The sequence below is a fragment of the Syngnathus typhle genome, linkage group LG14 (genome assembly GCF_033458585.1).
Source record: "Syngnathus typhle isolate RoL2023-S1 ecotype Sweden linkage group LG14, RoL_Styp_1.0, whole genome shotgun sequence".
In the NCBI taxonomy this organism is placed as follows: Eukaryota; Metazoa; Chordata; class Actinopteri; order Syngnathiformes; family Syngnathidae; genus Syngnathus; species Syngnathus typhle.
Window position 1 is genome coordinate 11171356 of NC_083751.1, and position 15539 is coordinate 11186894.

General features: G+C 45.8%; 3 protein-coding genes across 4 annotated transcripts in view; 1 reads left to right on the forward strand and 2 right to left on the reverse strand.

The window, feature by feature from the left end:
- Positions 1-15539, reverse strand: part of LOC133167286 (leucine-rich repeat-containing protein 24-like) — a 48826-nt gene that overhangs the window by 2051 nt on the left and 31236 nt on the right. Inside the window, exon 3 of the mRNA XM_061297974.1 lies at positions 95-208. Coding sequence (XP_061153958.1) covers positions 101-208 — 108 coding nt within the window. The 3' untranslated portion in view covers positions 95-100. The remainder of the gene's footprint in view (positions 1-94; positions 209-15539) is intronic.
- On the forward strand, positions 2934-4244 carry LOC133167285 (zinc finger CCHC domain-containing protein 18-like). The gene has a single exon (XM_061297972.1). It carries the CDS (start codon positions 2949-2951, stop codon positions 4242-4244), a length of 1296 nt encoding a protein of 431 aa, XP_061153956.1. The 5' UTR covers positions 2934-2948.
- LOC133167282 (uncharacterized) lies at positions 4120-14273 on the reverse strand. Of its 2 annotated transcripts, XM_061297966.1 has the most exons (3): positions 13447-14273; positions 6921-7272; positions 4120-6668 (listed from the first exon to the last, which is right to left on the reverse strand). In XM_061297966.1, the coding sequence occupies exons 2-3, from the start codon at positions 6940-6942 to the stop codon at positions 4780-4782; spliced, it is 1911 nt and encodes a 636-aa protein (XP_061153950.1). In that variant the 5' UTR covers positions 6943-7272; positions 13447-14273; the 3' UTR covers positions 4120-4779. The 2 variants fall into 2 exon arrangements, with proteins under 2 accessions (XP_061153950.1, XP_061153949.1); XM_061297965.1 differs by having other exon boundaries at positions 4120-7272.

Below are 15539 nucleotides of genomic sequence, written 5' to 3' on the forward strand. Positions count from 1 at the left end.
CCGGTTTGGGGACCTCAGCATCGAGAGTAAAGAGAGAGCTGAGCCAAAGGGCAAAGCTCTCAATTTACCGGTCGATTTACGCTCCTACCCTCACCTATGGTCATGAGCTATGGGTCGAAGATGGAGATGAAGAAGATGGATGGATGGATGGATGGATGGATGGATGGATGGATGGATGGATGGATGGATGGATGGATGGACTTTGTTCCTATCAACAAAAAGAAAATCGTTTTTACCCCCATACCAAACTTTGAAAATATGAAAATATTTTTAAAATTCCATCATCTCAGTGTTATTTGTGTAGCCCGGTGAAATAGTAGATTACCAGACTAATAGTTTATTTAACTATTTCTGTTACAGTAATTGTCATAATATTCATTATTATGATAGTATATAAATCCTATTTTTTATTTAAATATAGGTCACCCAAACTTAAACTGTAAACTGTCTGTTTAAGCAGTTAGGTTGTGTTTGTGTTCATACCATTTCATTGGTCAATTAAACAAATTGGCATTACATAGTCAAATGTGATTGGCTGTTGTAGGGTAGAGGTTTTTTTTCCCCCCGGGAAGGAGATGTGGAAAAAGAAAAAAAAAAGAGTTAAAAAAGACGGAGCTGAACAGATGTATGCGGGATCCTTGCGAAGGAATGGACAGTGTTGTTGGTAAATAATTTGCTAAGAATACAGGGGTATGTTTTAAGATACGTACAGACTCTCGTAGTTTTTGCCGAGTCGGGAAAGTTTTTTGTGTTGCAAGAGGAGCGAGCATGGAACAGGAAATTAGCAAGGCCGTAGTAACCGCGGTTAACGTCTGAGCTACGTTGCCATTTCGTTGCCACGCACTCAAGCTACCCGACGACAGAGACCATATCTTGCCACGCACTCAAGCTACCCGACGACAGAGACCATATCTTGCCACGCACACAAGCTACGGACAACCGAGACCGTTTATTGCCACGTACTCAAGCTGCAAAAAACCGACAAGGAATTTTAGCTTTGCTGAGTAGTGAGCAAGGCGGGGAAACAGGCCTGCAACGGGGTGGTGCGGACTGAAAAGGACATTTCATACGTCGTGAGTACTGAGTGTGCGTGTGAGTGGGCCCACTACACTAAAATTCTGAGCGTGTGTGTATCCGTGTGCGCGTGTGAAAAGAAGTTTGTCTTTTGCCATTGTTCTATGTGGATTTACTTTCGTTTTGTGTATTAAAATATGGCTCGTTCTAATTTCGCCAATACGTTATAGTTGCTCTGGGTCTCATTTTAACTAGTGTTTGTTTGGTTGGTAGTTTTTACAGACCTCACTTAATTAGGTGAACCTTTGTGGTATCCACCTGAGGGCAAACCGGACCCAAGCACCCACCATTCTCTGGTAGGTTCTACTCAGAGTGGTTTACAGGGGTGCTACATAAAATGGAGGCACCGCTGGGATTGATTTAGCTCTAAAATAGTTATAAAATAGCACTACATTTAATTACATTTAGTTTGACCCAGAGAAGTGTAGGTTTAATAGTAATAATAAAATAAAATAATTCTGTATTCTTTACCCTTAAGTTAAAGTCACCTTAACAAAGCCTTAGTTTTCCCCTTTGAAATTTAAATGCTACTTGTAAAAATAAAGCCCATCAAATTTAGTCCTGACAAGTGATCCAAGTAACTGCACAACCAGGGGGAATGGCTCAGCTGAAGAACTGGTGTATTGGAGAAGGCATAGACCTGGCCAACGCTTTGCTGTTGAAAGACGTTCCTGCAGAGGCTGAAACAAATACCATTGAAGAAACCTTGCAGACAATCAAAGCACTTGGGAGAGTCAAAGTAAGAGGAAGGATGTTTGACCCACATTCTCAAAGTCTAACTGTGCTGTGTGAGTGCAAAGAGAAGGTCAATACCAGCGCAATTCCTGTTGATGTATTTCCCGAATGTTCTGTTGGGCCATGGAGGATATTTGTAGTTTCTGCACTAGAGAATGAGACAGCCAGTGATGGTCCAAGTGCGCCGCAAACCCATCCTAGTTTTAATCCCCCACTGCAAGCGTCCTCTCCTGAGGCTATCATCAAAGCTGTTGGTGAAATCTTGAAACTAGGGGTGTAAATCGCGGGTTTTGTCACGATCCGATATAATATCGATATAAAGAACTGCGATACGATATTTGCCGATATCTTAAAGCCTGCTGCGATTCATTCACGATATATCGCGATATAATGCTCTACGATCGATTTTTTTTTTTTTTTTTTTTTTTAATAAAAAATATAGAACAATATCCTGATTTATAACAATTCATACGCAAAATCAACAAGGTACTGCAAACTCTTTATTTAGGAAATTACAAGAGTATTGTAGTATACAAATTGCTTACTTTAACACTGAACTTTGATGTCGTGTTTTTTCTTTAAATGTGCGGCGAGATTTGTGCTCCCTGAATATTTGATCACCGCATGGCAGGATTTACAAACTGCACGTGTCTTGTCCGTTGAGCCATCTTTTCCTTGGAATCCAAAGTGCTTCCAAACGAATGACTTGAAGCCTAAAGGGGAGCAAATTTCCTCGTCTTTTTGGACACTAGCCATAGCACAGCCCAGGAGCCGCGTACTAGTTGTCGCCTCCCCTTTCACGTGCGTGCTCTGCTCACAACACAACAACGCCGGGCGCACTGCTCCCAGAAAGAGGAAGCAAGCAACAATGAACTGGATTTCAAAATAAAGTCGCGTCTAATGTCCGAGGTCAAACACGGCGATATAAATCGATGTTTACCTTTAGCATCGATGCCAATAAATCGTAGAGCATTATATCGATTAATCGATGTGTATCGTTACACCCCTACTTGAAACAGACACAACAGCCCACCAGCAGTGACATCAGCCCATTCAGGAGACTGCGGACCTTCTCAGGGGTTACGCCCACACTATCTGGAGAAGAACAGTTGGAAAATTGGATTGAACAAGCCAGACTCATGATTGAGGAATGTGAACGTCCGGAAAGAGAAAAGAGGATGAGGATTATGGAAAGTGTAAAAGGTCCTGCGCTAGAGGTCCTGCAAGCTGTCCGATTCAATGACCCGTCCACTGAATTCCTGGACATCCTCGAAAATACCTTTGGTACACCAGAGAGCGGAGAAGAACTTTATTTTACCTACAGAATGCTGTGCCAACACCCAAGTGAGAAACTATCCGAGTTCTTGAGGCGCATGGAGCGAGTACTGAATAAAGTCGTCCAAAAAGGGGGCATAAGAGTAGATCACACAGATCGCGCTCGCCTCGACCAGCTCATCAAAGGAGCCACCAGATCTGATTTTATGATCCTGAACCTCCGACTGAGAGAACGACGTGAGAATCCGCCCACTTTCCTGCAGCTACTCACTGAGATACGTCAGGAAGAGGAGCATGAAGCTTCACGCCGCAGACTACAACCGTCCAAAGCAGTTTATGCAAAAAGTGCCATGTTAACCTCAGACACTGAGATCACATGTTTAAAGGCAGAAATAGACCAACTCAAAACGCAAGTATGTGAGCTCACTACGTCCTCATCAATGCCAAGTGGGAATATGACAAGTTTTTTGCCGTCTGTCGATATAAAAACAGACAGTTCAGAAGACAAAAACGTACAAGCCCTAAAGAAAGAGGTGGTGAAGCTCAGAAAACAAGTTTCAGCAATGTCAATTAAGCCTAAGTACAGTTCAGCCTCTGAGAACCGTCAAAGAGAAACTCCGTCTAAGCCCCAGCAGCAAAGAACTTTCACTTCCAGAAACTCAAGTGATTTCTTTTGTTACCGGTGTGGCGAAGATGGGCACATTGCAACTAAATGTATTGCCCCAGAGAACTACCCCAAAGTAATACGGAAACTGCTACAAGCTCAAAGAAAGTCCACGCAAGGCCAAAGACCTGAAGAGGCAAGAGAAAATAATACAAATGCCAATGTGAAGAGGAGTTCTGTCCACATGCAGACCCACAGTTTGCCAGAAGGTCTTGTTGGACCTCCTTCTACTGCCCAAGTAACTATTAATGGCAACCCCTGCACTGCACTCATGGATAGCGGCTCCCAAGTTACCATCATTTTTGACAGCTGGTACTGTCAGGTTCAAAATCAGCAAAAGGATCAGCAGACAAAACCAGTGAGGCAGAATGTTGAGTCTTTTCTCGCGAGGAGTGCAACCAGACTTACAGCAGTCCAAAATACACTAAAGATCTGTCACACCCCTCGCTCTTTTTATTTTGGGATGCCCTACCTACAATGTGAGACTAGCCCCTAACAGGTGGGGGGGGGAAAGCATGGCCTAGTCTCATGAGAAACAAAAAGAGCGCAAGGACAAAATGCTATGTAAAACAAGTGCTCACAAGACGTCATGAGAAAATAAAGGAGCGCAAGGACATAAACAAGTAGTCACAGACAAGACGTCATGACAAAATTCTATGTGAAACAAGTAGTTACAGACAGGACGCCATGGGAAAGGAGTGCAAGGACAGAATGCCATGTGCAGACATCAACAGAGTAGATTGAGCTATCAGCAACTTTCTTGGATTCCCAGAGGTGTAGAAGGTCAGGAAGCCCCAGACAGCATCGTATGACTTGTTGTGGACTGGTGGACGTCTGCAAGGCGAAACAGCAAGCATTCTGCGCAATAACTTATTAATAAGTACTCATTAGGGAACGCATGATAACATATATATACAACTTATCTAACAATTCCCCCCTGTTTATCATAAGTTCCCGGAGACCAACCCATCACCCATATGGCCACTTCAAAAAGATTTTCAGCCAAGGGATCACATTTCGCAGGAACCAACTTACACACGGGAGGAAACTGAGTCACAATCGGCAAAGCCCGGGTCAGAAAACAAATCGGACAAGTTAACCACAACAGATTCGCTGACCGGGTCGTCAATAGAGAAGGAACCCCCGTCGACCGAAAGGTCATCCCTTAGGAGCAACGGGAAAGTCTCAGCTGGTGGAGAGATAGCAGCCGTAATTAGCCTGTTAATTAGGGATCGGAGACAAGGGATGCAACAACATCCACACAAGGTCAAAATGGCAGAGAAAACGGCAACGGAGACCAGGGCAGAGGAAACCAGGGTGCGGTACTTTCCGAACACGTTCAACCAGTTGGCCCAAACCTCCGTGTTCACTCCACTGTGCTCCTTCATCTTCCCGTTCAAGGCCCACAGGCCCTCAAGGGCCTGGGACAGGCTTCCGTCGGCCGCAGTGTTATTTGGAATAAAAGTGCAACATTGCTCACCGAACATGGCGCAGACACCGCCCTCTCTTGAGAGTAGCATGTCAAGGGCCATTCGATTCTGGAAAGCCATGAGGGAAGTAGCGGCCAGTTGGGAGTGGACCGCCCTGAAACCCGCCTCGGTCCAGTTTCCAAGCCTCTGCACGTTGTAATGGACGTAGTTAATCCTGTCAACATTTTTGTTAAGAGTACACCACCAACACAGGGCGGATTCAAAACCAGCTGCTATCTGATTCACCAGCTTATACTCATCCGGCACTCCCCTAGGAACACCAATGGCGTCGATGTAGGTTGGATTAGCTGTGCCCCGCCATTCGGCGTCTCGTTTCGTTCTCGGCCAGAATTTGGGCACTACGGACTTAGCAAAAGACGTTAGATCATAAGAGGACATCGGTATCAAATAAACAGGTAGCAATAGGGTTACCAAAGCGCAAATTCCAGCGCTGTCGAAAGGCAACCTATCATAAAGTTTGTTACTATTACACCAAAACCAAATATCACAACGAGCAATGGGCAAAAAAGGGGCCGTGACCTTGGTCACGGACCCACACCACGGAGCAGGTAGGGCGCCGAGCTTCACACCGGTACCAGGTAATCTAATGCATGTAAAATTACCCTTAGCTACAACAGACGAAAAAAGGGGTTTATGCTTTGTCATAGGGGCAACAGGGTAAACCGTATCCCATCTAAAACAATCGTGAGTGGGTGAAATGGACGAGTCTAACATCAAAACGACAGCACACTTAGGGCCTATATTTGCAGGTATGATTTTCAAAAGAGGTCTGGGACCCATGCACGCAATGCAACTAGCGCCAGCCATCTTTGCGGCCTGCTCAGCCATAAGAAGCCAGTTGTTAGTATGACCGCTTATCCCTGTGGAGGCCACAAAATAGCTGTCTACATCAGTGAGGAGCGTACTTGTGATTTTTGCTCCCGCTGACAAGGTGTATTTATTTGTAACGGGACGGTCTGCGACCGACATTGTTCTATTAAGGCAAATAGCAATAGGAAAGCGAGGATCGGTTCCAGAGGACCAAGCCCACAGTTGAAAACCCCAACAAGAAGTGTTAAACAAGGTGGCATTTGGAGGACGAATATGACCGTCAGGGAGTGTAAGAGTCAAAAGGAGGCTTGTGCCCCGATTTATCAAAGTCACTCGTTTAGCAAAGAACACAGCCTCGTCACTGGAACCAGAGGGCCAATACCCTCGCATTTGCGTGGTGACAAGGGTGCCCCAGCCGGTGTTAACCGGGTGGCCAGTTAAATACCACCAATACCCGAGCCATCTATCTCCAGTAGTGGGGCGACCATTACGAAACCCTTTCAAACTTTTCAAAGGTAAAATAATAGAAGAAGATGTGTTAGGAGCCACAGTAAACATTAATGAGTTATTATAAGCCCAAGACAAAAGCCATGGTACACAGGTTGGAACACGGACGGCTCCTGGAACACAAACAACATGACCAAAAGGGGATTTAGTGTCGCGCTTATGTCTAGCAAGTTCACCCCATGAGCCACATCGACTAGAATTAGCGTTAGCAGTCGCCTGAGAGAATAATGTGCGAGGCTCATGGTATTCTATCCCTCCAGATAAAGTAACCCCCGAAAAAAATATAATGGTAACACAAACCAGCAAAAACAACCAAAAGCACATGGTAGACTTCGCGCAGGCTACAGCCCGATTAAAGCACTCACCAAATGACTCTCTAATGCTCATGTTTTGGATCTCCCCAGAGTCAACACCCTGAGCTTCGGGTTGGTGTCTTGGAAATCGGCTTCTGCTAGCTTTCGTGTCAACCCTGGATCTTGGCACCAGGATCAGGCACTATTACCAGACTTTGCTCACCTTCCGTACTTAGGTTGGGTCTGCGGAGATCACTTTTTTACAATGAGTTAAATGAATCCACGTGTTGCGTTCGGCTATTTTTAAAGCATTAGGTGTCGTGAGTAGTACCAAAAAGGGACCTCCCCACTTGGGTGAATGCCAATTCTTCCTCTTGATACTCCTGATCAAAACCCAGTCTCCCGGTACCACTTTGGGGTCTTCCTGCAGAGAAATGGGTTCATCATCAGTGTTATTGGTTAGATTCTTTTGACGTTCCAACATTTTCCTCATGTAACCAGCTAACGTGGCTTCCTCGGGGATCTCCCATGTGTTTTTGAACTGAGGAAGCCTGTAAGGTCTCCCAAACATAGTTTCATAAGGAGTTAGCCCTGTTGTACTTGTAATATTTATGTACATTTTAACCAGGTCTAAACACTGAGTCCACGGTCGTTTTGTTTCTTCCATACATTTCTTTAATCTGTTTTTTATAGACTGGTTCGCTCTCTCAACCAGGCCAGCGGATTGCGGTCTGTATGAACAATGGTTCTTTACATTTATGTGGAACATTCTCCCAATGTTATGCACTATTTGATTTACAAAATGTGGACCATTGTCGCTATAAATTGTTTCTGGAATACCGTACCTTGGAATGATGTCTTTGCATAAGGCTTTTGCCACTGTGAGTGCATCTGCATGTTTGGTAGGAAATATTTCTACCCATTTAGAAAATGCGTCTATTATGACCAATCAATATTCTTTCCCTTCACATTTATGTAATTGGATATAATCCATATGTATTGTCTGAAACGGGTACAATGGAGTCGGGAATTTCCCTCTCTGAGGTCTTAAATTGCCTTGTGGGTTATGTTTAGCACAGATCAAACACGCTCTGCAAAATCGTTGTGAAAAAGCGGCAAAGCCGTATGTTGTATAAATAGCCTCGACTTGTTTCACCATACCTCCCGCCGAGACATGGGTGACCCCGTGACTTGAAATAGCAGCCCATTTGAACAAGCTACGAGGCAAGACAGGTTTGCCCAAAGGTCACACAAAAAGACCATCGGTGTTTTTAGTTGCACCCCGCTTTTCCCAAGAGAGTCGTTCCTGGGAGGGGCTCTGAGACTGCATGTCAAGCAACACATCAGGGGAGATGTGTGACATTGAATCATGAGCCGTGAGAGACGAGAGGACATGAAGCAGGCCTTCCGCAGCGGCCTTAGCGGATTTGTCAGCAAAAGCATTACCGAGAGAAACAGGATCAGAGCCCGCAGTGTGAGCAGCACACTTGCAAACCGCTACCTTTAAAGGCAGCTGGACAGCATCCAAAAGTTGAGTTAGTATAGCGGAATGGGAGACGGGCTTCCCTGTAGAAGTTATCATGCCACGGTTGCTCCACTGCTGAGCAAAAACATGCACTGTAGCAAAAGCATACTGACTATCAGTCCAGATAGTGACGGACTTGTTTGCAAACAATTTGCAGGCCCCAGTCAAAGCAATGAGCTCAGCGGCCTGTGCCGACATATTGGATGGCAGTTTAGCAGCCTCCAAAACCACGTCGGCAGTAACAATGGCATACCCAGTAAGGGTCACACCAGATTCATTCTTCTTAGAAGACCCATCAACAAAAACCACATGACCATCTGGCAGAGGCGTATCTTCCAAATCAGGCCGAGCCTTTGCAATCTGTTGGGCAGCATCGACACAATCATGGAATTCGCCATCGTCAGGAAGGGGAATGAGAGTGGCAGGATTGAGTGTCGTGCATCTTTCAACGGTCAGATGCGGCTGAGACAGCAACGTAGCCATGCAAGAAAGATGACGCGCAGGCGACAGAAAGGTCATATTAGTCTGTAGCAGAAGAGCCGAGACAGCATGAGGAACTTTCAGAGTTAAAGGATGAAATAACACAACACCAGCACTGCTCTCCACAGCCATGGAGGCCGCCACCACGGCCCTCACGCATGGTGGGAGAGCACATGCAACACTGTCCAGTTTAGAGGAATAAAAAGCAATAGGACGCAATTTTGAGCCATGTGATTGGAGCAAAACAGAGGTCATGTAATGACCTTTGCAGTCAACAGTCTGGACAAACACCTTATCATAGTCGGGTAAGGCTAGAGTGGAGCTGGAGACCAAAGCCTGTTTGATCAAAACAAAAGCATCCTCGGCTTCAGGAGTCCATTTTAAGTGAGCGGACATTGAGATGTCTTCCACATACATCAATTTGGACAGAGGAGCAACAATTTGGGCATAATCAAGTATCCAGTTTCTACAATAACCTGTGAGACCCAAAAAAGACATCATTTGCTTCTTTGTTAGTGGCTTAGGAGCTTGTAAAATAGAGGCTTTTCTGCTTTCAATTATGGATCGACCTTGGGAACTTAGATTGTGGCCTAGATACTTAATTTCAGCGGACCACAGTTGAAGCTTGTTCTTGCTGACCTTGTGGCCTTCACTTGCCAAGTGATGCAGCACTGCAAGCGTGTCTTTTTGGCAAGAGGCAAAATCAGGAGATGCTATCAAAATGTCATCAACATAAAGCAAGATCTGACTTCCCATTGGCGGGACAAATTTAGCCATGCTGGCTGCCATCACCTGGGAGTAAATTGTCGGGCTTTCACAGTACCCTTGTGGTAACCTTGAAAAGGTGTACCTTGAGCCAGCATATGTAAACGCAAACCAAAACTGACTCTCTTTTGCAATAGGGACAGAGAAAAAAGCATTGCTAATGTCAATCACTGTGAAGATTTCCGCATCAGGTGTCAATGAATTCAACAAAGTATGCGGGTCAGGGACACAAGGTGCTCTCTGAATAACAGCATTGTTTACAGCTTGCAAGTCTTGCACCATTCTCCACCCCACAGAAGGGGGTGCCTTCTTTACAGGGAAAATTGGGGTATTGCAAGGAGAATCCGGGCAAGGAACGATGACACCTGCTTTTAATAAATCAGAAATAACAGGTGCTATACCCTGTAAGGCATCAGGTTTTAAAGGATACTGCCTCACACAAGGGCGGTATTCAGTTTTAGGTCTTATGACAACAGGAAGCGCACCTTTCACTAAACCAACGTCAGAAGGACCCGCAGACCAAAGATGACTTGGGACCTCAGCGAGGATGTGCTCGTCATCGGACGTCAACACATAATCTCAAGATGAGGGTGTTTGCTCAACACCAGGATCAGCGTGGATTCCACTAATGAATGACAAGGCTTTAGTCATATTTTGTTTGAAGAGCTTGGTGGAAGGACTGTAAAAGGAGTCAGGATTAACCTGAGTCCAGTCAGAAGCTGCCAAGGCATCACCAGCCATAAATCCTAAACTCTGCCAGGCTGCGGTGTGAGGCCTGTAGAGAGAGATGTGGAGCGGAGTGGGAGACACGTGTAACTTCTGCACAGCAGGGGGAGCCGCTTGTATGACTACACAAGCACGGCTCTCACCATCGTGCAGAAGGAAAGAAGTTGTCAAGGTGGCAGGTGTAGCAGCCTCAAGCATGTTCTCGTAGTTGTGATCAGGACCCGGTGTGTCTTTATGCCACATAGTTATGTGTAGTTGATTGGCTTCCATTGCTTGTTCAGGGCAGCGCAAAAGGGTGGCCACACGGGCCAAAAGAGGGGAACCAAATTCCATCACTTCTGCGTCAGCCAAATCCAATGAATAAAAATAGTAGCAGTGAAATTGGCCAAATATCTGTAACTGGTGTCGCCTTTTGACAGCAATTTGACCATTAAGAGACACAAGGGAAAGCCCAAGGGCAGTGAGAGCGTCTCTACCTAGCAAATTAATAGGGAAACTGGGCATCAGCAAAATGGGAATGCAACAACTTCCCCCTTCTGGGTCCCGTATCCAAACTGGTCGAGACTGGGGAACTGGGGTTGCCAGCCCATTCGCTGCTCTCACCCAAAAGGATCTACCGTTACTTTGCACATCTGCAGGTATGTCACGACACGTGGTCACACATGCCCCTGAGTCACACAAAAAGGTTATTGGAGTCCCGTTTACGAATAGAGTTATCACTGGCTTCTCAACATTGTTCATCAACAAATCTTGAATGTTCAAATCTACATCAACAGGGGGAGCTGTTGGCAAGACAGTTGTTTCAACTGTATTTTTACCTTCGGCCAGTCATAAGGGAGGTCTACTCCCACCCTTGTGATTATCTGGGCAGTTTCTTGCTATATGGCCTGTTTTCCCACATGACCAGCAAACGGGAGGTCCAGCATTGTACCGTCTTGACTGACCTGAAGCGGGCTGGTCATTTGTTCCATAATTGGGAGAATCACGACTGTACCCCCCTCTACCCTTGCCACGGAATTTGTTACGACCACGCCCCTCCAGGCGTGGTTCGAAGGTCTTATTTTGATAAAACATCTCAGACTGCTCTCCTTTAACAAAAAACACGGTGCCCATTTTCCCCTTCTCTTTTGCTCTTTTTGCATTGACAACTTTTTCGGCGTGTATAGCATGATCAATGAACTGTGGCAAGGTAGATGTCGGGAAAGTGATCATATGTTTAGTGATCCAGCTCTGGATTGCTGGTCGCGAATTTGCATGTAGAGCGTTTTTGAGTTGTTGGTCATAAACATCAGTTCCATGCTCCAAGCCACTATTGGCCTTGAACACTCTCTCGAGTCTGTGCCTAAAGTCTTCAAACAACTCATCTTCTTTTTGTTTGGTTCGGCCAATGTCTGTGTAATTTGCTCTACGTTCAAATTTTATTTTGATCCTGCCCAATAGTTGGTCAATTTCTCTTTGTAATGGCACCCCGTTACATTCCAATGGACGGCCCCGGGAATCAAAGGGATCCCAGGTGCCTTTAACGCTTGCCCAATGTTTGGTTAAAGATGCCATAAAAACCTGTTGCACTTCATCGCCTCTCAAATTGTATGAAGCAATGAGTTGTCTCATGTCGGTACAATATTGATTAACATCTTCAGTGGGCAACGCTATACCCTCAATTGCTGATTTTATATCAGCGTGGGTCCATGTTCTGTATACTAAAATTGTGGGTCCTCCCTCATCATGAGGATTTGCCACTTCAATCATCGGGTATGCGTCTGCGTCAGCCGAAGGAACCAACTTAGCACGGCCCCGCGTCAACACACCACGAGCACGGCTCCGCGTCAACATACCACGAGCAGAAGCACCATACTCAGGAGGATGATTTGTGCTTGGTAATTTGGGGTACAGAGACGGGAAAATTGGTTCACTTTGGCGTGCTGCAATCTCCGTCTTTATAGATTGATCATTTTTTTTCATCCTCATTCATCGCATCGTCAGCTTTGGCCTTCAAGCGAGCCCGCGCTGACACTGTCTCATCATCCTCCTGCCTGTGCAACAACAAGTTCTTTTTTATCTTTCCTCCGTCTTCCTTATCTCTCAGTCTTTCTCTTATCTGCCCACATTTTCTCTTCTCAGCCTCCAATTCCCATTTTACTATTAGATGATATCCGTCGTTATTCCTCTTTACACCACATTTAGCATCAATTGATTGCTTTAGGTTATTCAACGAATTTATTTTCAGCTGACCGTCAAATTTGTAATCGGTTATCCATTTGTCAAGATATTTTACATTTTCGGGGTCAACTTCTTCCATCAATGTCCAATCTTTGCATTTCAATTCATGTCGGGGCAGCGGCTTTTGCTTGCTATTTGCTGTCCCCATGATTTATTTGTTTAGTTTACGGATTTGGCAATTTGAATGGCACCCGCAGTGTCCTAAAGCCAATTTAGTTTACAGGACAGTGGATAAATGTTCGATGTGTGGTGGGTCTCCGGAGGAAACGGAGAATCCTTGCTTTCGTCCACACAAAGCCACTGTTTACACCCCTGCGTGTTTATACAGAGGACTCAAACCTCAAATCAGAGCTCAAATGAGGTCACTCTCAGTCAAACCATACACACGCACACACACACACAATGCGCATTCCTATCGTCTCACAGGCAAGCAGGGGAGCCCGCCCTCCAGTGGATTTTAACAACTCTTTAACCTTCCTATTGTGTAAGGAAAACTTATCTTTACCTTTTTCCCAAAGTAAATATAAAACCTATCTTTTCACGGAGAAAGAAGCCAAACCAGCTAAACAAGGGATAAGGAAAACCCACCACAGATGGCAGCAGAAAACTAACACAGTAGGAAGGTTAGTGAGGAGGCCCCACCACACCTCAGCGGGATTTAACTGCTCCAACTACCTGTACTTCTTTATTTCTTTAGAAAACAGAGGAGTCTGCCCTCCTGTGGAATTTAACTGACGTTTACGTCAGGGGACTCCAGCATCCCATACAGAATTTAACTGTCTCTAAATATGCACTTGATAGGGTCTAGAATTGTCAAGGTTTCAAGTGACCTCTTGCCACTACACTTCCATTCCTTTCAACAGAATCAACATTCATACTCACAGTCCGCTGGGCCTTTCCCTCGGACGATCTCGTCAACCACTCCGGCGTCCAGCTGACTGATCGAGTCAGCCCCGTGAAAAGGGTTTCCTTTATATGCCTTGGCCAAGGACTTGTCCTGCGTCGAAAAGTCAGCCGGAACCCGAAGTAGGTCTATTGAGATCCCGGACGAGCCCCCAAAAATCTGTCAGGTTCAAAATCAGCAAAAGGATCAGCAGACAAAACCAGTGAGGCAGAATGTTGAGTCTTTTCTCGCGAGGAGTGCAACCAGACTTACAGCAGTCCAAAATACACTAAAGATCTGTCACACCCCTCGCTCTTTTTATTTTGGGATGCCCTACCTACAATGTGAGACTAGCCCCTAACAGGTGGGGGGGGGAAAGCATGGCCTAGTCTCATGAGAAACAAAAAGAGCGCAAGGACAAAATGCTATGTAAAACAAGTGCTCACAAGACGTCATGAGAAAATAAAGGAGCGCAAGGACATAAACAAGTAGTCACAGACAAGACGTCATGACAAAATTCTATGTGAAACAAGTAGTTACAGACAGGACGCCATGGGAAAGGAGTGCAAGGACAGAATGCCATGTGCAGACATCAACAGAGTAGATTGAGCTATCAGCAACTTTCTTGGATTCCCAGAGGTGTAGAAGGTCAGGAAGCCCCAGACAGCATCGTATGACTTGTTGTGGACTGGTGGACGTCTGCAAGGCGAAACAGCAAGCATTCTGCGCAATAACTTATTAATAAGTACTCATTAGGGAACGCATGATAACATATATATACAATTTATCTAACAGGTACAGTGAAAATCTGTCACATATCCCGCTGAACCCGGTGACTGGTCTGTCCATATGGGGCCTGAGTGACTCAAAAGATAGTTACCCTTATAAAGGCTATGTCCAAGTTGAGTTGGAGCTGCCAGACAAGTCAAAATGGAACAAAGCCAAGGCTGTGTCTGTTCTGGCGTTGGTGTGTCCTGACCCTCGTTGTTCCGAGACAATACCCGTTCCTATTGGCACCAATGTCAAGGGTGTTCGGCCTTTTCAGTCAAACTCTACTCAGAAAGTCCTGGAAAATGTAAAGTCCGTTAAAGTTGAAGTGCACAAAGAAAACTACTCACCTTCTTCTGAAAAAAAAAGTCCCGGAGACGACACCAACTTACCTGTTGCTGATGTACGTAGACTTCCAGCGGACCGCGCGCGGCTCGGCTGACGGCGCAGCGCGATCTGGTACCGCTGCGCGGGACGAAACACGCCCCGCGCAGAGTTCCAGGCGGCCGGGAAGACATTTAAGCGCTGCCGCTGCAGCTGCGGCGGGGAGTTGCCTTCCGCCGGTTGACACGACGAGTAAATACACCAGCAATCGCACTTACATAAAATGGACAGGTCCTGGTCCTCTCATCATAGCCCCTGGCACAGAACACATTGCCATTTGTCAAGTCAAAGAAAAGAAAACCCTTGGAGACAGTATACTCCTCACTGAACGTGCTCACTCACCTGCTCTTCCTCCAAGTGTCCTAGTCCAACCAACGGTGTTATTCTCGAAGATGTTAGACACTAATAAGTTTCTGGTGCTTCTGCGAAATGAGTCTCTAAAGTCAACTGCTATCCCTATGGGGACTGTGATTGCACATTTGCATGTCGCTGATGTTGTGACTGATACACCAAGCTCCCATGCCAATATTGTTCCAGCTATGGACCCCTGCTTGTTTAACTTTAGTGATTCGGACATCAGCGAAGAATGGAAGGAAAGACTCAGTACAAAGCTTGCTCAGCATCCCAATGTGTTTTCTACAGAGGAGTGGGATGTGGGTTTGGCAAGAGGTGTAGTGCATAACATCCGGGTAAACAATAACACTCCTTTCAGAGAACGGTCTCGGCGCATTGCACCTGCTGACTTGGATGATCTCCGGCGTCATCTACAAGGTCCGCTGGCTGCTGGAATCATAAAGGAATCAAGGAGTCCATATGCATCCCCGATTGTCCTTGCACGTAAAAAGAATGGCCAACTTCGCATGTGTGTCGACTACCGCACCTTGAACCGCAGAACCATTCCCGATCAGTATGCCTTGCCTCGCATTGACGACGCCCTTGA